Below are 20,791 nucleotides of genomic sequence, written 5' to 3'. Positions count from 1 at the left end.
ACTTACTCCCACTGACCTTCTGATATATACATTGATCAACAATGTTTTCTTTAAATCCGAAGGTCACAATGGTGTCATTAAACTTCAGAAACCATTGTCGAGAAGCTTGCTTAAGTCCATATATTGACTTATTCAATTTACACACCATATGTTCAATCCCTATTTCAGAGTAGCCCTCTGGCTGCTCCATGTAGACCTCTTCCTCTAAACTCCCATTCAGAAAAGCGGTTTTCACATCCATTTGGTGAAGCTCCAAATTGTAATGAGCCACCAATGCCATAATAATTCTAAATGAGTCTTTTCTAGATACAGGCGAAAAAGTATCATGATAATCAATGCCTTCTTTCTGAGTGAAACCTTTTGCTACAAGTCTGGCCTTATAACGTTCAATTTTACCTTTAGAGTCGAGCTTGGTCTTAAAGACCCATTTACACCCGATTTTCTTACATCCTTCAGGTAATTGAACTAAATCCCAGACTTTGTATTGTGTCATTGATTTCAACTCTTCATTCATTGCATCAATCCATTTAGAAGAATCATTACATTTCATTGCATGCGAAAATGAAACTGGATCTTCTTTGTTTGTCCCGATGTCATTTTCAAATTCCTGGAGGTATATCAGATTGTCAGAAGAGATAGCAGGTTTTCTTATTCTCTGAGACCTGCGTAACTCTACTGGATCATGAACTGGTGGGCTATTGACTTGTTGTTCATTATCACCGGGATGACAATTTTCGATAGGAACCTTTTCTGAAGATAAGGGTATGGGAACTATTACCCTTACTTCGTCAATAATTACATTTCGTGATTCAGTACTCCCACTAGTGTCATGATTCTCAAGGAATTTGGCATTACCAGTTTCAACAATTCTTGTGGTATGGTTAGGGCAATAGAATCTATATCCCTTAGATTTTTCAGGATACCCAATAAAGAACCCGCTAATGGTTCTAGAATCCAATTTCTTTTCTTGAGGGTTATAGATTCTGGCTTCCGCTGCGCAACCCCAAACACGAAAGTGTCTTAAACTAGGTTTCCTTCCAGTCCACAACTCAAAAGGAGTTTTTGGAACTGACTTACTAGGAACTCGGTTTAAGACATACACAGCAGTTTTAAGGGCTTCACCCCATAACATAATGGGTAAAGTAGAGTTGCTCATCATACTCCTAACCATATCCATTAGAGTTCTATTACGCCTTTCAGCTACACCATTCTGCTGAGGTGTTCCTGGCATTGTATACTGTGCACAAATGCCAAGCTTTTCTAAGAGTTTAGCAAACGGACCAGGATGTTGTCCTGATTCGTCATACCTTCCATAATATTCACCACCTCGATCCGATCTGATGATTTTCACCTTTCTGTCTAATTGTCTTTCTACCTCAGTGATAAAAATCTCAACAACATTCACAGCTTGAGATTTATCATGTAACAAGTAGACATATCCATAACGTGAAAAATCATGTACGAAGTTGATAAAATATTTTTCTCCACTAATACATGAAGTAGAGAAAGGTCCACAAATATCAGTATGGATGATCTCAAGAAGTTCTTTGCTCCTTGTGGCTCCTTTCTTGGATTGTGTTGTTGCTTTTCCTTTTATACAATCAACACAAATCCCAAAATCAGTGAAGTCTAAGTTCGGAAGTATTTCGACCTTCACTAATCTCATAATTCTTTCCTTGGAGACATGCCCCAATTTTTTATGCCACAAGTTGCTAGAGTTCTCATTAGTTATACCATGTTCAATTCCAAAATTTATATTAGGATGCAGGTTTAAAAGAGATTTTGCAAAGTGATCATCAAGACTAATTTTATAAAGCTTGTCATATACAACACCACAACCAAAAAGTCGATTATTTTTGTACAAATCAAAACATTGGTTACCCAAAGATAGCTTATACCCTAAAATATCCAGTTGAAACATGGAAACTAGATTACGAGATACGGTTGGTACAAAAAGGGTATTATACAAATCTAAAAAACAACCAGTATCTAGTTTCAAACGGTAAGTTCCTATAGATATAACTTCAGAAGGAGTCTGGTTTGCCATTAGGATAAAACGTTCATTCTGACTTGGGATTCGACTTGAAAGGTATCCCTGCATCGTTTTAGAAATATGAACATTAGCACCCGTATCAAGCCACCAAGTATTAGAAGGAATTTCAATAAGATTTGATTCGAAACATACAAGAGCTATTTGCTCACCTTTCTTTTCGAACCAAGCCTTACGTTTTGGACAATCAGCCTGAAAGTGTCCAAACTTTCTACAGAAATGACATCTAAATTTGTCCTTCTTTCGTATCTGGGCCTGAGGACCTAAAGCAGGTCCAGTGTTCTTTGGTGGAATGACTTTCTTACCTTTCTTGGGTTTCCATTTCTTTTCTCTAACTTCTTGAGCTACAAGATTAGTAGAAAAACTTTCTTGTTGCCTCAACCTTGTTTCCTCCTGAACTAACATACTTAATAGTTCATTCACATTCCATTGTTCTTTAAGAGAATTGTAATTCATTTGGAATGTACCATATTGAGGAGACAAGGAATTCATAATGAAGCGAACTAGAAAAGGTTCTTCTACGTTCATTCCAAGTCCATTTAATCTTGCTGCAATGTTAGTCATCTCGATCAAATGCTCCTACATTCCTTTTACACCGTCATACTTTATGGTGGTAAGTTGAGCCATTAATGTGCCAGCTAGAGACTTATCAACTGCACGAAATCTTTCCTCAATCGCTATAATGAAGTCTTTAGTATTATCAATTTGAGGAAGAGATGTTTTTATGTTGCTCGCAATAGTCATTCGCATAAACATCATACTAAGTCTGTTCGATTTTTCCCAGACATCAAATTTATTCTTTTCATTAGTGCTACTTGACGCAGTTAGAGTAGCAGGTTTATCAGACATTAAGGCACGATCTAAATCAAGAACACCTAACGTGAACTTGATATGTTCGTTCCATTCTGAAAAATTTGATCCGGTAAAGATTGGAACAGACGCAGCTTGCGAGTGAAGAGATATAGGCGCAGATACTGCAAACATAACCAAATCATAAGCACATGAACTATATATCAAAATTTCTCCTTTGGGATTAAATTAAGACATACATAACATTAATTATTTTATATATAAAGAAATTCATTGGTACATCATCTAACCTTAAAAATGTTTATGACCTTTGGGCAACACAAACTAATTTTTAGATGATACCTTTTATATATAAACAAGTCCATTAGTGTATCATCTAACCTTAAAATGTTTATGACCTTTGGGCAACATAAACTAATTTTTAGATGATACCTTGCATTTCTAGTCTACAATCCTTTTAACTTATAAATCATCTTTGGACAAATTATTTAATAAAAGAATCGTATAATGCAATTATATGAACCGTTTCATCGCATAAAATATTACAATAATGTGAGCCATTATTGATATGTATACTTCCTTCATAAGTCACTTTGGTGACATTCTTACTGATTATACACATCATGGTCACTATTTAACTATCCTTATGCTTTCTTAAAGTTATACCAATACTTCGGTATAGAATTCAGTCGTAACCACGACCATGCCTACTAGGGTGGTTGCCACCATCCCTATCATTTAATTGATGATCGTTGCCACAATCATCGAGTGGTAACCACCATCTCTTTCATTTAGCATACATGATCGTTGCCACGATCATTAGAGTGGTAACCACCATCTCTTTCAATTAGTATATATGATCGTTGCCACGACCATTAGAGTGGTAACCACCATCTCTTTCAATTAACATATATGATCGTTGCCACGATCATCGAGTGGTAGCCACCATCTCTTATTCCATAATAACATATTCATAATACATAAATGAAATCAAAGATTCATTAGTGTTCTCATCTAACTACAAAACCAATGGCTATATGAGTCCAATAATACAAACTCTTGTCAAGAACAATTCAAATTCAATAAAGATTTTGGACAAACATGAACATCTACACCCTATGCTCTGATACCACATGTAATACAAACATATATACATATACAATAAGTTCATGGGATAAAACATGTAACCAAAAAATTTTTCCCATGACATAAAATGATCTAGAGACATCATGTTCATCACAATAATATTTTATCTTTAAATGAAACTTGAAGTTCTTGATAAGTAGTTTACCTTTCTCCATGTAGTGTTTAGAAAATAGATGATAAGCTTCTTCTTTGATTAAAGATGAACAAGTATACTCTTTCCTCTTCTTTTCTTCAAGCCTATAGAGATGGAAATTCTAGCTTGAACTTGTATGAGCAAGAGCATATTTTCCATCCATTACTATCTCCTATTTATACTACAACAAAATGCATTTCCATCATTGCATTTTGTCTTGCCTACCACAACAAGTTGTGTTCATATTGGTGTCAAACATTCCATGTGTCAAGACAACAAACCATGAGGTGTAAAGACAACAAGGCAAGTTCATCTTATGTGTCAAACACCAAGTCCATAAGGTGTCAAGACAACATGACAACACAACTCATTCTTGAACTAGATATAGAGTTTCCTAAGCCCAATACTTAATGGGCTAATTGGATGGGACATACTATTGGGCTTGTACGTATTAGGCCCAAAGTTTACAGATGAATCATTGTCGTTAAGCATTGTGCATCGTCATGATCAGAAGGAATCCCACGAAGATTTTCATCTTTAATTGCAGGGTAACGAGAAAGCAAACCAAAGTTTATGCCAGCATATTCATAATGGACGACTGTTGTAGTCTTTCCAAACTATAGAAGTATCGATAAAGGGCTTCCAACGAGAAGCAAAATAGTACCAAGAACCTTAAAGAAGAGACTTAGCTATTCATTGATTGCTTTTTAAATAAACATTCAAACGGTAGCAAAATTGAGTCTAAAAATCATGGTGATGGCGATCGAGTTAATGCACTTGTCTCAAGATTAATGCGGATAAAATCAAGTACAAATTAAGGACGAGAGAGATTATTAAACAATTTTCAATCAGTTATAAAGAACACATGTTACTAATTATCACCATTATCATTTCGTTGTATGTGTGTTGTTCCTTTATTGCTATTATAGTGGACTTATGGGTTTTCATATTGATTGCTGAAGAAAAGGCTCATCATATGCCTATATGACTATCTGAAACAAACAAAAACCTTTTATTATTCTCAGAAAATCATGCTGGATGTGTAAACAACAATGGGACTTCTTACACTATGAACCCCATCTGACCAGAATAGTATTATTGTGGTTGTTTCATCTTCCTGTAATTTATCTCCTTCAACACTCAATACAAAAGACTTCTTCTCATTTAAGGACTCGAAAGACAAAATACTTGGCTCGACCGTCGCCTTAATCTTATCATCTGAGATGATTGTCGCCTTATATGTCGAATTTGTAGTGCCTACATTTGTTATTGTTCTTGAGAACTTGATGTTAATGGATTCTCCAACATTAACTTTAGCACCAAATGAAGGATAATTCAAATCCCTTATTGCGTTTCCGCTGAGACTGCGGTTTTCAGGACAAGTATGGTTCATTATGAGTTTAATTTTACTTCGATCGTAACCGATATCACAAAGCATGTTGACATAGTCATCTGGAATAGCGTCGTAGACTAAACCAGGATTAATAGCTTTTACCGGATCTATATTACCCGCTCCAAAATCAAATACACTATCTTTACTCTTCTTACCATTCATAGGAAAAGCTATAGATAGAGAAAAACAATTAGTAAATATTAGTCATTATACTCTTTCAACAAAAAAAAAAGAGTAATGAAAAGGGCCAAAAACCATCATAGACTTGGTTAAGAATATATACCAGTAGTCATAAGAGCAGATTTAATAGCAGAAGGAGACCATTTAGGATGGAAAGATTTAACATAAGCTGCTGCTCCGGTTGCATGGGGGCATGACATGGATGTCCCAGACAGGACACTGTACTTCACAGACCTTTTATCACCCGATACCCTTGATGGATTACCTTTAGGTGAGAATGCAGCAAGTATATCAATTCCTGGGGCGCTAATATCCGGCTGTTGTGTAATACAAGACAAACAAGTAACGTGTTAGTGAACCAAATGAACATAACTATGGCAGTGTCTGGTTCTTCTGAACAATTGTCCGATTTCATTAGTGATCAATGTCAGTTAGACCTAAAATCAACCCAAATATGGCATTCGGACAAGTTAAACGTCATGAGTAACACAAGAAAATATATTTGAATTCTTACTCGAGTCAACTCAGAACTTGAGACAAATATTAGAAATCAAAGGAAAAAAAACTTGCTCAGTTAAATAATTTACCTTGATAATATCTGGTAAGATGCTGTTTGGTCCCCGAGAAGAGAACGAAGCAACTAATGGAGCTTCGGTATCTTTCAAAGATTCAGATTTTAGAATAGTTCCCGTAGGTTTTCTATTAGTTGAAATAAAATATGTTAGCGAACTAATAATTTGCATCAGTAAACACTAATAAGCTTTGGATACTTGGGTAATATTACTTGGTGGAATTAAAGTAAGCCAAGACGCTTTTGCCGATCGTAGTGTTTAAAACAGTTGTTGGTAAAGGATAAATGAAAGCAACGTCTGAAAGTTCATCATCTGAAATCATGATAGTTCCCAAAGCTTTTTTTGTGAAAGCTTCTTCCCCTTGGTCACTCACATCACATATCACAATTTTGTCCGTCACTAGGTCTTTATCGAGACAGCCCGTGAGGCAAGCCCTGAAATTTATGGAATGATTGAATACTAAAACTCAAAAATCTAAAAGTTATACTCTTATATATAATCGTAGAGATAAAGTTACAAAATTTACCGAGCACTTTTAACAGGACACTCTTTTGAGACATTATTCCCAAACAAAAGAGGAAATCTTGTTCCTTTTAATTTGAAGCCATTAACACTTCTACCCTGAACAAAAGAAACAAGATCGAAGCATCAGGGAATACACTAATATCCGATTTTGAATCAAGAGACAATGTAAAACTACAAACGATTAAGGAAATTTACCTCGAATATCTTCCCGTTTCCAAGAACTACCTTGTTGATGATTCTACGATCTGTCCCGGTTGCTCCCACACTGAACAACCAAGGTGCATTACTAGTCGAAGTAATCCTAGAGGGACCCTCATTACCAGCTGAATTTGATGTGAGAATACCTCTTTGTATAGCATGAAAGGCACCAATGGCAATAGAATCTTCGTCTAATCGCATTGGAGATTCTGAGCCTAGTGAGACTGAAAGTATGTCAACCCCGTCGGCAATTGCATCATCAAAGGCAGCCAAGATGTCGGCATTGCTACAGCCTGATTCTCCACAGACCTTATAAACAGCAATTCTTGCAGATGGCACAGCTCCTCTAGCATTTCCCTTCGCTACTTCATAGAAGCTCACATCCTGCACTATATTCCCAGCCGCAGTTGATGAAGTGTGCGTACCATGTCCACTTGTATCCCTAGCATTATCGTCTGCCGAATAATACCGAGCCCCAATGATCTTGCTGAATGTACAAAAACTAAAATTAAAATTTGTATATCTACCTATATATACATAGGATAGATAACATGCACATTACTATTTGCTGATAGGAGATAATGGAGTAGGAAAATTTACTTATTACAAGTGAAATTTTTGCCACCTTTACAAACACCCTTCCATTTCTTCGGCGGAGGCCCAAATCCATTATCGTTGAAACTTTCAGACTCTGGCCAAATACCTGAATCGAGTACTCCAACAATGATATCGCTCTCAACAGTAGGAACTCTTTTGACAGTTTCCGAAAATCCTAGAAAGTCCCAAGATCTCGTTGTATGAAGTTTAAGGTTTCGAGCTGGAAACATGGATACTATGTCTTCTCTTCCTGTGCACATATTATTAAGTACATCAGCTAATGTGCACAGTAGACATACGAAAATGAAGCTATTCGTTGGTTACCGTTAAGCTTTTGTATTTCTCGTTCTGTAAGCTTAGCTGCAAATCCATTGAAACTTCTTTTGTAACTATAAATCATGACATCCTTCACCAAGCTGCACAACAACCAAAACTTTTGTTTCGTAAGTGACGTAAACCAAGTTCTTTAGAACCCTGATGTGCATAATGTGCCTGAATATTTAGCAATTGTTCAATCAGTAATACCTATGGTCGAGAACTTCTTGTAAAATACTCTCGTGGTGAGAGGTTGGAGAATATTCAGCCTCAGATGGAAGCCCACCCATGTACACAATATATATCTGCACGGATCGCCATCTTCTTCAAGACCAATTGATTCCACCATGTACTCATTGAAATAATTTTTTGGTTTACCCATTTGACCAAATCAACAAAAAAGTAAATTGCCTTGGCTAGTTGGCTTTGCTTTTCATGATTGAGTTGCTTGCAAAATGTTAATATAAGTTGTATCACGTCAAACGAATTTTGATTAACACACAACAATTAAGGGAAATTAGGAGTATTGGTCCATACTGTAGAACTTATGGTATGTATGGGTGAATGAAATTACACTACATTGAAATTGAAAAAAATTACTGCCTATTATTAATAAAAAGGATATAAACATGTAATAAATTAAAGGGAAGTCAAATAACAAACAATAAATATTAAAAAGTAAATGAAAAATCTAAATTAAATTTTTTATAATTAAAAATTTTGATAGTGTTTGTGATGGTAGTGGTTGCTGTAGCTTCGTGGCGGTAGATGATGTTTGTTTGTGGTTCAGTAGAGCCTAGAGGTGGTTATTTGATGGAGGTGGTTCTATGGTAATTGGTAAATATAACTAGAGTATGTGTAAATTTAGTTTGAAATATGTTATAAAATAATTCAAATCCTATCAAATGTAGGGGGAAAGTGAGAATTGAAATGAGCCAAACAGAAGTGAGAATTCAAGTGAGAATTGAAATATGTAATAAAATGATAAAGTGGAAATGAGTGAAACAATGAAACCCAAACTGCCAGCGAAAACCAAAAAACCAATATAAGGTAGATATCAAGAGATTGTAGTGGGAACAAACCTTTTTATCTTCAATAACATCTCCATCAGAACCAATAATGGTTACAATAGCAAGCAAGAAAATGGAGAAAAACTTGATAAGCAAAGGAAATAAGCTCAAACTATAAGGAGACATTCTTCCCTCTAACTTAGAAACTATGATCTTTAATGGTGTTTAAATAGGAGATAGGGAAATATCTTTAGGATTATGTAATTTGGCATATGAGCTAAATTTATGTCTAAATTCATATCATTTAAAAGGTGATGGCCAATAAAGAAAAAAAGATATACAAAGATTCAACAGTTTCCATTTATAAAGATTCATTAGTTCTGGGCCTTCTGGCCAATAGGAATTCATCATGAAAATTTAATGATTTTCTATTCAATATGGAATCATCTAACTCTGGACACTAAACCCTAAACCATAACCGGTTGCTTAGGCAGATATGCTGAAGTCATGATAAATAATGATTTCCCTTTCTAATATGTCAAATGTTATAATATTTATAATTTTTGGATTTATGGTCCAAAAATTGACCCCTAATACTAGATTCAATCCACTTCATTATTAAAAAGACTTTTAATTCACAAAATAAAAGTTAATAGACATCTAGTTCAAAACAATCAATCCCCTTACAAAATCCAAATCCCATAATAACCGTATATAAAGACTAGCAATACCAAAAAGGCCTGCCTTGCAAGCCCCAAAATAAGCAATCAATATGCCTTGGTAGCCCAAGCTACGACTAAGACATACCGATAAACACAAACCCAAGCAGGACATTCAATAAAAATTGCTCCGATAGTGAAGGTGACGACCAAGGCAAACAAGGGACAAACTTAGACAAAGTCACATGATTGAAAGGCTATCTCTGGATATTCTGTTAAAGCCCTGCTTTGCAGGCACAAGCCAAGTCAAAAGCCTTGGTAGCCCAAGCTACGACCACACATGGAGGCAAAACAATTACAGGCCAAGCTTTGCTTTGGCGTGCACAACAATGAAACATTACAAGAAATTTACAAGTTGATATCACAGAGAAGCTAACGCCTTTTCATCTTTTGCAGGAATTCAAGCAGGAAATATCCCCACATCTTAGTCAGTTAGGACATATACTTTAGTAAGCTATGTCATGCAAAATTTTACTAACCTATTAACGTTTTTTGTTTATGTATGAATTCATGCAGGGAATAAAAAGTAGGTGGAGAAGTGAAACGACACAAAAATATTTCTATCCCCTAAACTTTACAACGCATAAAGACTATAAATCAGAGGAAGAGGAAGAAGAAGACAATGGAAGAGTCAACAGAGGCTCGACGAAAGTAACAGATACCTGACGCGCAAGTGCAATAAAATGACGTCATCTCCTTGGCCGCCATAAATAACCTAAAATTCTAAAGGTAATTAGAGTCATTAAGGATCCCTCAGACTCTACGATCGGGAAGGTATGCAGGGCAACCACAAAGTACAAATTCTAGGCTGGAAAAAGTTCTTAAATGGCTGAGGCGAAAACCCTGATGAATCCGACACCACCAATATCAGACTATAAACTGTGAAGGACTAACTCTGGGCTTATAAGGGTTGCGTGAAAGATGATTCGAAAGACGGATAGGGGAAGAACCATTGGGAAGACAAGAGAAGCCATGGCGAAAAGATACAAGCTTCTACATAACCAGATGAATTTATAGAAAGAGGCATCTGAATAGTCAGAGTGGCGGGATGTTGTGTTTCATAAAGTAGTCATTAGAGAACGAACAATTATCAAGGAAATAATGTGGGTACGTGAAATGAAAAGTTGCACCTTGTGCGCCGTCAATTACAAGACCATTAGGAAACTGTAAAAGCAAAAGAGAATCTCATTCATTACATAAATGTTTATTACAGAAGAAATTACAACAATTTCGACAAAGATACTTAAATCACTCGGGAAGAAGAAGAAACCAGATAAAATATGAACATTTCGACTTGAAGATATTCAAGAAGAAGAAAGAGGTTCATTCGGAAAAAGGGTTGTCTCCAACCTTTATCAACAATCTAGAAACAGGGGGAGGATTCATCTGCGAGGGGTGAGGAACAAAGCGCAAGAGAGAAGCATAGCTTAAATAGAACTCCAAAAGAAAAGAAAGACATATGTAAGTCGATGTCTCACTATTTAGTTATCCCGAACAAAGTGGAAAGGAAGAAACAATGTAACACCCCTATTTTTATATATATTAAATTGGGTGGAAATAAAAAACTTTAGGTCAGTTTAGGTTGAATAAAATACTAGTGGGTTTAAAAAAACCCTAATCCTCTTCACTTTTGAAGAAAGTATATGGAAAACAGAGATGGTGCAGCCACTCCTTAGTGAAGGAAGGAGGAATAAAGAAGATAAGAGATAGAAATAGAGTTCTCTAGAGAGAGAAAAGACATGGTTGTGGTCTTGAAGTCATCTAAGGCCGAGAAGAGGTAGATTTCCTATCTCCTAATTTTTTCTAAGCTTTTTCAATTTATTCCATGATAGGTTTAGTATTGTTAATCACATTAAAGAACGATTAAATGGTTTAGACATTAGTTTTATCTAGAATTCCATAAAACATCTATAGAGGACAGTATTTTGGTCTAGATTAAACTTGAATCTGGTATTGATAGATGATAAATCTCGGTATGATTCTCATAGGGTTGGAAAGTTCTGTTCGTCTACTTTCTATTAGTTTAAACGGTTCATTAATTGGAGTTACGAGTGAGAAGTTACGATAGTTTTCGTACAAGGTGTCAGAACAGTCTCTACTGTATGTCAGTTTATATTTAAACTGAATCTTGTATTGATATATGATGAATCTCGGATTTATTCTTATATGGTTGGAAAGGTCACTTTTTCTACTTTCTATTAGTTTAAACGGTTCATTAATCGGAGTTCCAAGTGAGGAGTTACAATAGTTTTTGTACAAGGTGTCAGAACAGTCTCTACTGTATGTTGGTCTATATTAAAACTGAATCTGGTATTGATTTATGATGAATATCGATTTCATTATTATATGGTTGAAAAGGTCTCTTTGTCTACTTTCTATTAGTTTGAACGGTTCATTAATCCGAGTTTCGAGTGAGGAGTTATGATTGTTTTCGTACAAGGTGTCAGAACAGTCTCTACTGTATTTCATTCTAGTTTAAAATTAAATCTAGTATTGATAGGTGACGAGTTTTTATGTGTATCTTGTATTTCTGGAAAGGTATGTTTATCTACTTTCAGAGGGTTCAAATGGTGCGTTAATCGGAGTTCTGAGTGAGGAGTTATGATAGATTTTGTGTAAGGTGTCAAGACAGTCTTCGATGGACGAATTTATTGAGATAATTCACATGGTTTCTGTTCTTTAGGCAATGTATCTCCTAGGTAGATACCTTCTTCTAGTGGTGAGTCTATGTTTGTTAACTATTATTGTTATTTTCTTGTTTGAGGTTGCGATCCACGTCAGGATCTACTATGAGCATCATCCCTTCTGACTTGTCATGTGTTGTTGGCTTGAATTGTTTGGTAAACTTGTTTGTAATTCTTGATAAGAGTCAATGTTTGTTGTGTATTGGTCTGAGATACCTGAAAGAGGGTTTGATGATTGTTTCTTTTGACATAATGTGTTTGTCGACGTACATGTCAAGTTTGGTGCTATAAAGGTTTACCTTAGTTAAAGGCATGATATTTTAAATCTGCTGGAAAAAGAGGAAAGATCGTTGTATTATCAGGGTTAGTATCAGACTAAAATACGAGAACCTGAAACCCTAATAATTAATCAGAGGACATAAATTTTTAGTTTCGAGAGGGATTGGATAAATCTGACATATTATGTTAGTATTCACCATTGAATTAGATAATGTCAATAATGAATATGAATGCAATACTTCCTTGATTGGGGGATTGAGCTTGTCTACCCGAGACTTAGGTTTGTGGAATTCTACTGCAGTTGGGTCATAACCGAGCTATTTTATTTTTCAGGTATTGATTGTGTACTCATGGTAGGCGTTGCTCATGGATCCAGTTTGAAGGTCTCAAATCTTCAATTTCAAGGCAGTTAGCTTGAGATTTGGGATTTGGGGCGCTACACAAAACTCAAGGATAAGCAACCATTCTTACTTCATCTCAGAACTTAGGGAAGAGGTAACAGTAAAACCTCGTATTAATTAACTCACCACAATCGCCTTGGACGATGAAGACCAAAGGGGTCAACACCCCTGCTATGAGAAGCGCCTCCCTTTAAAACCACCACCATGAGAATCATCAAGAACAAATAGTCCCAAGACGAAATTCAAATAAAAGTCTCATCTCAGAGAAATAAAAAGACTTGAAGGAAAATATCAAGAAAAAAAGAACTAGTTAGAAAAAAATGTCAATGAAGAAGAGCCAACACTAAACAAGTTATTTATAGATGGAAAATGAAGAGCAAAGGCTCTGACAGGCAGAAGCATTAAAGAAGAAGGAATAAAATGCCTTAGAAATTAACTAAGTCATATGTCCTCTGCATTAAATCGCAGCGCACCTCTGACCTAGCCAGATACAAAATTAATGTGACAAGAAACCACTAAGGCCTCGCGCCAACAAAAGAAAGATGTGTGTCCCATGACTCACTGAGAAGGTACTTGATGTCGCGTGAAAATGTCACATTTAGGTCACTTAACTTCGATCAATTAATCCCTTTTGAGTATTATAAATAATATTTTATGTACTTTTCTTGTTAGGTGTCATATTTGGAGATAAACATGTAAATCGGAATAAAGGGAGCGAATTGTCACTATCATTTCATGTGCACAAAACGAGAGAAAAAGATTTCAAGCAAATCAAATGACAAGAGGAGTCAATGACGAGTCCGACGGTGAAAACGGAAGTCGAATCGGAGTTCGGACGGAGAAATTATAGAAGATGGAAGCAAAAGTCGTCTCTTGAAATTAGATTTGTAGAGATCAAGTATGGAGGCACCCTCCTTGTTTCTGAAGCAAAGCCCAAGTCCAAATCAAGCCCACAAAAGAAAATGAAAAGAACAAGATAAAGAGAAATTTATGCGCACCCTCTCTTTGGTCCAAGTCAAAATGGTCTAAGACTTAGTCAAGTTTGACTAAGTCTAGGGTTGTGTATACACAAGTGAGAGAAAGGGGCAAAAGGGATGAATGAACTATTCATCATCTTCTCAAAGAAAGTGGGGGAAAAAGATTAAGAGGCTAAGGTTTTGAGAGTTTGGGGAGGAGAGAAGGAGAAGAGAGTGTCGGCCAAGCTTTGGCCGGAAACACACTCGGCCGGCAGAGCTTGGCCGATGTACATCACGAGAAGAGAGCCGGACAGCAGCAACGAGCACGGGAAGGGAGCTGCTCGGGTTTGAGGAGCAAGCTTCCATTGCTCGGTTTCTTCATCTCCACAGCTCGGGACGCCACACCAGCTCGGGAAACGCACGGGAAGGGCATACACGCGCACGGGACAGCAACTAGAACCTCCAAGAAGCTAAGATTTGGCCGGAATCCACCTTTCTTTGGCCGGATTTTTCTTGGTGTTCCGGCCACTTTCTTGGCCGGAAAACTTAGGGTTTTTGCTTCTTTCATCTATACCGTGCTTCCCTTGTGTTTGATTTGGTTTTCGGTTAAAATTTCTTAGAGAGAGAAAGCTTGGTGAAGCTTTAATGGTGGTTGGTTTTAAATGAAGAAGATGATGCTGATTACTATGGTGAACCCTGATTTTCTAAGGGGAGATAGGCTGCACCTAAACGTTCATTTTTTCCGACGATCTTAGCCTCGCACCACATCGAAAAAGGGGGTTTATATCATCATCTTCTTGTCATTTATTACTCATTAACCATGTTTAGCTAATTCTCGTGTGTCGATTATGGGATGAAATGTGATGAATTCATGATTATTTATGGGATGATTTAATGTTTTGATAATAAATTGATGTTCTCTTATTTCGATTACTTGTGTCAGTTGTTTTTCATGTGTCTTATCAAGTACTTCGCATAGTTAATCGGTTAGGCAAAGTGATCGATCTCGATTGTAGTCTACGTCCAAATTTCATGTGTCTTGTCATGCACTTCACATAGTTAGGCGGCTAGACGATGTTTTCGATGATTAAGTTTTAATCGTTTAGGAAGTTTGTTTGACTAAGTATTATCCCCGGACATACGTAGTGCTTATGAACATCCACCTTAGGAATCGAGACTAGGTTTACATCAATTCATTTGATTGGACCGCACATAGTTGTAGGTTCACCACATCGGATTCCGGACTTCGGCACCTCTCTTACTTGTTGTTCCCCAACTCTTGCTCCCCGACTTCTCTCGAATCTCTCTCGTCCATTTACATTGATAGTTTAGTTTTACTTGCTTGATTCTCTTATTGCTTATTCATCAAAAACCTCCCTTTATCTTTGTTTATTTTCGTCTTAGTCTAAGTTAATTTGTGATACTTAAACCTTTGAACGAGACCCTTTCGATATACTAACTACATTCCTATCCTTGGATCGACTCCGGCTTTGCCGGTTACTACTTGATACCTCCGCTTGGGTGTGCAACCTTTTCGGGTGCATCAGTACTGTGATCATTTACTCAAAAGATAAACTCAACAAATGTGTGATCAGAAAACTAGACGCCTGACGTCAGAAAATCAAAAGGTTAAGAAAGAAATATGATCTTCGAAAGCAAAGACATTAATGCCTATTGCATGCGAATGGACAAGTAGACCAAGTCCGAGACAGACGCGTGCTACGCATATTGTCGGGTTGTGGTGTCACCTAGTGTTGTAAGTGGAATCTCAGACATCGAATGTCTAACACTAGTATTTTCCCAAGATGTCATGCATAAGCTAATAATTAACTTAGAGTGAGAGATACCTTAGTCGCTAAATTTCCCCTCGAACCTTTCCAATCGAATGTGAAGACCAAGAGCTCCAAGCGTTGCTCCTCTACTCAAGACACCCGAATGATCAATTTGATCACCCACCTTGTTTCTAGCTAGAATACTAATGGTGGTTTGATCTAGAGAACACTTCTTCTTTAAGACTAGTTAGATAGCTTGGGGATAATCTTTCTTTCTTTCTCTACTTGATGTTGTAGAGTAAGAAAGCTCCTTGAGAATTCTTCCACAACTTATTCAAGTCCCTAAGAGACATTATATGGAATCCTAATTAGAGTCCAACCCAAATAAGGTTTGTATAAAGTCCCTTTTGAATAAGATTAAGGAAATAGTCGAAATAGAAACTAGTTTCTATTTTCCTAATTCCTTATTATTGGCCGGCCAAAACAAGCCCATCTTGGGAAGATTTGGTCGGCCCCTATAGGGCTACACGGCCAAGCATGGCCGTGCCCTTTTGGGCCCCAAATCACCTCCTTTGATGCTCGGCCCAAATACCCTTCTTTTGGGCCTTTTGTGATATCTTTGCCTAAACTTCTTTTAGGCCTATGAGACATGTTTATGGGTCTCTCCCCTGATTATATGTCTCACCCCACTAATCATATCATCCGATCAAATAGACATTCTTATGTGTAACCCGATGTAGGATCCGATCGAAGTTAGCCGAGAATTACTTCGTAATTCGACGATCGTAGTTGGTTTCTAGCTAACACTACAACCCCTAAATCGTCCGGACTTGATGATCTTCTTCATCAATTGTCCTATCCGACAAATTGCTTGCATTGCATCTTTGGTCGAAGGATATCTCCTTCAGAAACATCATTGTATTTCGAATAATGTTACGTTACAAGAGAAATATTACATGCGGTACTATTGAAGTCGTTTTAGCAAGAAGCAGTGGTTCAGTTTTGACATCAAGGCTTTTACATGTGAGTAGATTTGAGGTCTGAAGCAGTTTTGGACTGGCTTGCAGAGCTGAGCTAACCTTGGAGAGAACTAGAGTCTGAAGCAGTGTTGAACTAGCTCACAGAGCTGAGCTGATTTTCGACAGAGCTGGAGTCTGAAGCAGTGCTGAACTAGTTCGTAGAGATGAGCTGACTTTGGGCAGAGCTGGGGTCCGAAGTAGTGCAGAGCTGGCTTGCAGAGCTAAATTGTCTTCAAGTGGGGTAGACGCGGAGTTATGCTTATCTTTGTTCATCTCTTTCAAAGATAGATATTGTCTAAGATTTTTGCTTGGCAAAGTGATTGTTATTTTCGTCCTCTTGTTCCCCAGTCAAAGCTTGGTTTGCCTGCACGCCCAGGGTAGTAAGTGATGTAAAATATAAATAATTAGTTAGCGAAATTGCATTCCAACTGTTGTTGATGTCTAGACCTTCCTGTGAGCAAAGCTTGTAAGCTCCTTGTCCCACTACTTGGGTGATGAGGTAAGGCCCTTTTTAAGTGGGAGCCAGTTTGTCGACTCCTATCTTCTTGGTGTTGTGAAAGACCTTTCGAAACACCCATTTTGAAGGCTTTGACTCGGACACTTTTGTTTTATGGAGAGGATGTTCTCTATTGGTATATGATGTTTCTAATAGCTGATCTGTCTCTGAGCTCGCCAATTGTGTCGAGGTTGTTGTTAAGCTCGACCCAAATGCATTCTACTTTAGTCCATTGGTATCAGACAGTAGGGACTCCTATTTCAGCTGAAATTACATATTCAAGACCAAAAGCTAATAAGAAAGGGGTTTCATCTATTGGCGTTCCCAAATATCTTTAACTTTTTCCAGTTTCTTCTTTAGAGAGTTCATGATAGTCTTGTTTGACGATTCAGCCTAACCATTGACTTGAGGATACCTTGGGGTTGAAAAGCTGAGCTTTATTTCCTAATCCTTGCAAAAGTCTTTGAAGGCAAAACTTATAAATTGGGATCCGTTGCCAGTAACAATTTCTTTAGGTATCCCAAACCTGCAAATTATATGCTTCCACACAAACTCATGACTTATTTATCTTTTATTTGATGGAAGGTCTCGACCTCAATCCATTTGGTGAAATAACCGGTCATGGCAAACATGTATTCACGTTGGCACGGAGCAGTGAGAATTTTATAAAAGGTGAGGGGTAACAATCGGTCATGGCAAACATGTATACACGTTGGGAGAACATTTTGGCATTTGTCACATTGTTTGGCATGATCAATTGAACCAACCCTCATGGTTGGCCAGTAGCAGCCAACAGGCAAAGCCCTATTGGCTAAACTGCGACCTCTAGAGTGGTTGCCACATTCTCCTTCGTGTAACTCTTTTAAACCATACTTACATTTTTTTCTAGAGTGATGCATTTGAAGTAAGGGTCTAAATAAGACCTTCTGAGTAATTGACTATGAGTATGGAGAATCTTGTGACCTTTGCTTTTAGTCTTCTGGCTTTATTTTTGTCTGAGGGAAGCTCGTCATTTGTCAAGTACTTTATGACCTGTGCTACCGTGGTCTGAATGGACGATCCAAGGTTTTCCAAAGCATCTCCATGGCCATTCCCACCTCTAGGTACCTACCTGTTCATACCTTATCTCCTGGAAGTGTTTTCTGCATTTCCCTAACATGCTTCAAGTGGGTTGTTATCCTAGCATCTTTAGCATTAGAAAGTAGATCCAATTGTTCACAAGTATGACCAAATCCAACTAATAGCACTTTGAGAGTAGGTGGAAGTAGAGAGGTTTAAAAAAAAAAAATTAGAAAGGAATGGTTGTAGAAAAGAAATGAGGGAGGAAAATGGGATAGAATTAGAAAGTAGATCTAGAAATTAGAAGAGAAATAAATTGGGTAGAAGAGGTGATGGAGGCTAGAGAAAGAAGAAGGAGATGGTTTTAGGGTTTGAGAAACAAAAGATAATAGAGAAAGAGATAGGTTAGAGAAGAAATTGATAGGAAGGAATAGGTTAGAGAAGAAATAAGAATGAGAGGGTTGTTGAAGTCTACCAAATAATTGGTCTTAAATGGTTATTTATATGGTTAAGGTTTTTACTTGGTTTTAATGGTAGAAAGTGGGAAAAGAGAGGGTCACTTTTGGAATTATAAGGGTTTAAACATTAAAGCCCTAAAAATACATAAGTTTCCGGCAGTTAGGGTTTGCTGGTAAGGAATTTGGACGCTAAGGTGTTGCCCGGCTGGTCATCTGAGGTGCGGCAGCAAGCCAGGTTCGTTATACCAAAGAGTTCGCGAAAGTGGGTGGTTAGGACTGATGTTAGAAGTGACTCAAATATGGATTGGTATCAAACCCGGGTTACAACCCGCCAACCCGCTTAGGTCTCGGCGCCGAATGTTGGACCCGTTAGCAGAGCTGATTACTAAGACAGAGCTGGTATGCGAAGCAGGCCTGTGAGGCAGAGCTGGACTCCGAGACAGAGCTGGGATGCGGAAGCTAGGCTTATGTCGGTGATTAGTGTTATCCGTGTATAATGTCAGTTGTAGAGAGAGTCGGTTGTAGAGAGTCGGTGAGGCGGTGGGATTAGGGTTTAGTGGCTATATAAACTAAACCGTAAGGAGATATCAGTAGCACAATCTCTCGAATCTCTTGTGTAAACTTGTTTGCTTATCATAGTCGAAATCATCGCGCCGTTGTCGCCGTGGAGTATGTCTCACCAACCGAACCACGTAAATCTCTGTGTTCTATTCTTGATTGTTCTTTATTTCCTATTGCTTCTGTTTGATTACTCGTATTAATCACATTAACCCTGACTGGCATAACAAACTGGTATCAGAGCTTTGGTTTTGAGGTTTTTGTGATGGCGAAATACGAGATAGAGAAGTTCGATGGAAGTAACGATTTTAATCTTTGGAAGATTAAGATGCGAGCAGTATTAGTTCAGGAGGGTCTGCTGAAGACGTTAAATGGGAAGGCTGCACTCACAGAATCACTAAAGCAGAGAAGAAATATCTCATGGAGAGAGCTCATGGTCAAATTCTACTCTTTTTGAGCAATGAGGTCTTGCGGGAAGTAACGACAGAAACTACAGCCGATGGGCTATGGAGTAAGCTGGAGACAAGGTATATAACGAAATCTCTAACTATTGTATCTAAAAAAGAAATTATTTAGTTTACAGATGTTAGAAGGGTAATCGTTGAAAGACCATATAGATGAACTCAACCGAGTATTCTTAGATTTGGCAAATATAGATGTCAAGTTCGAAGAAGAAGATAAGGCAGTACTATTTCTTGCATTCGGGCCACCATCATATGAAAGCTTTGTTGATTTTTTTATGTCTGGTAAAACAACTACAACCTTTGAGGATGTTAAAGTAGCATTGAACTCGAAGGAGTTGATACTGAGGTCAATGAAAGAAAGCAACTCAGGAGATGGTTTGGTTGTAAGGGGAAGGTCGCAGCATGTGGTCGATTGGAAGGGCCGTTCACGATCTAAATCGAAACCTAAGAAGTACAGATGCTTTAATTATGAGAAAGAGGGACACTTCAAGAAGAATTTTCCTGAGCTTAGGAAGAAGCCAGGTGAGGCAGCAGTCCTTGAAGTAGATGATGGTACTGTCTTGACAATCATTGAAGAATGTGATGAAGCTATGGTTCTGGCAATCAATGCCTGCTTCGCTGAAGATAGGTGGATTTTGGATACTGGTTGTACATTCCATGTATGTTCTCATAAGGGATGGTTTTCCACTTACACAGTCATTAATGGCGGTAAGGTGTTAATGGGAAACGACGCTCCTTGTAAGGTGGTTGGAATTGGTGTTGTTCAGATCAAGATGCACGATGGTGTTGTGAGGACTATAACAGACATCAGACATGTTCCAGATTTGAAGAGGAATCTAATCTCTTTGGGAACTTGGATGATAATGGTTGCAAATATATTAGTGAATGTGGTGTTCTTCGGATATCTAAGGAGAGTCTTATAGTTATGAAGAGATTAAAAAAGAATGGTCTATATGTACTACAGGGTAATACTGTTACTGGATCTGTAGCGGTATCA

The 20,791-nt window shown here is 37.5% G+C and overlaps 1 protein-coding gene across 1 annotated transcript; it reads right to left on the bottom strand.

Annotated features, from left to right (window-relative positions):
• Positions 1 to 5,160: 5,160 nt before the first annotated feature.
• Positions 5,161 to 8,016, bottom strand: LOC147558008 (subtilisin-like protease SBT4.3). The gene is made up of 8 exons (XM_086664486.1): positions 7,929 to 8,016; positions 7,608 to 7,854; positions 7,005 to 7,494; positions 6,811 to 6,905; positions 6,497 to 6,718; positions 6,300 to 6,411; positions 5,816 to 6,029; positions 5,161 to 5,702 (listed from the first exon to the last, which is right to left on the bottom strand). Exons 1-8 carry the CDS (start codon positions 8,002 to 8,004, stop codon positions 5,161 to 5,163), a joined length of 1,998 nt encoding a protein of 665 aa, XP_086520612.1. The 5' UTR covers positions 8,005 to 8,016.
• Between the last annotated feature and the right edge of the window lie 12,775 nt (positions 8,017 to 20,791).

The sequence above is a fragment of the Eschscholzia californica genome, unplaced genomic scaffold (assembly GCF_041429995.1).
Source record: "Eschscholzia californica isolate CP2 unplaced genomic scaffold, dmEscCali1.0.p SCAF_2, whole genome shotgun sequence".
NCBI classification, from domain to species: domain Eukaryota; kingdom Viridiplantae; phylum Streptophyta; class Magnoliopsida; order Ranunculales; family Papaveraceae; genus Eschscholzia; species Eschscholzia californica.
Note: the sequence above shows the minus strand (reverse complement) of the source record. Positions and strands in the feature narration are given on the sequence as shown.

Coding starts and splice junctions, on each gene's coding strand:
- LOC147558008 (XM_086664486.1), bottom strand. CDS start 8,004: ATGATTTATAGTTACAAAAGAAGTTTCAATGGATTTGCAGCTAAGCTT. Junction 6,906..7,004: donor GAAACGGGAAGATATTCGAG/GTAAATTTCCTT, acceptor TCTTTTGTTCAG/GGTAGAAGTGTTAATGGCTT. Junction 6,719..6,810: donor TGTCCTGTTAAAAGTGCTCG/GTAAATTTTGTA, acceptor CATAAATTTCAG/GGCTTGCCTCACGGGCTGTC.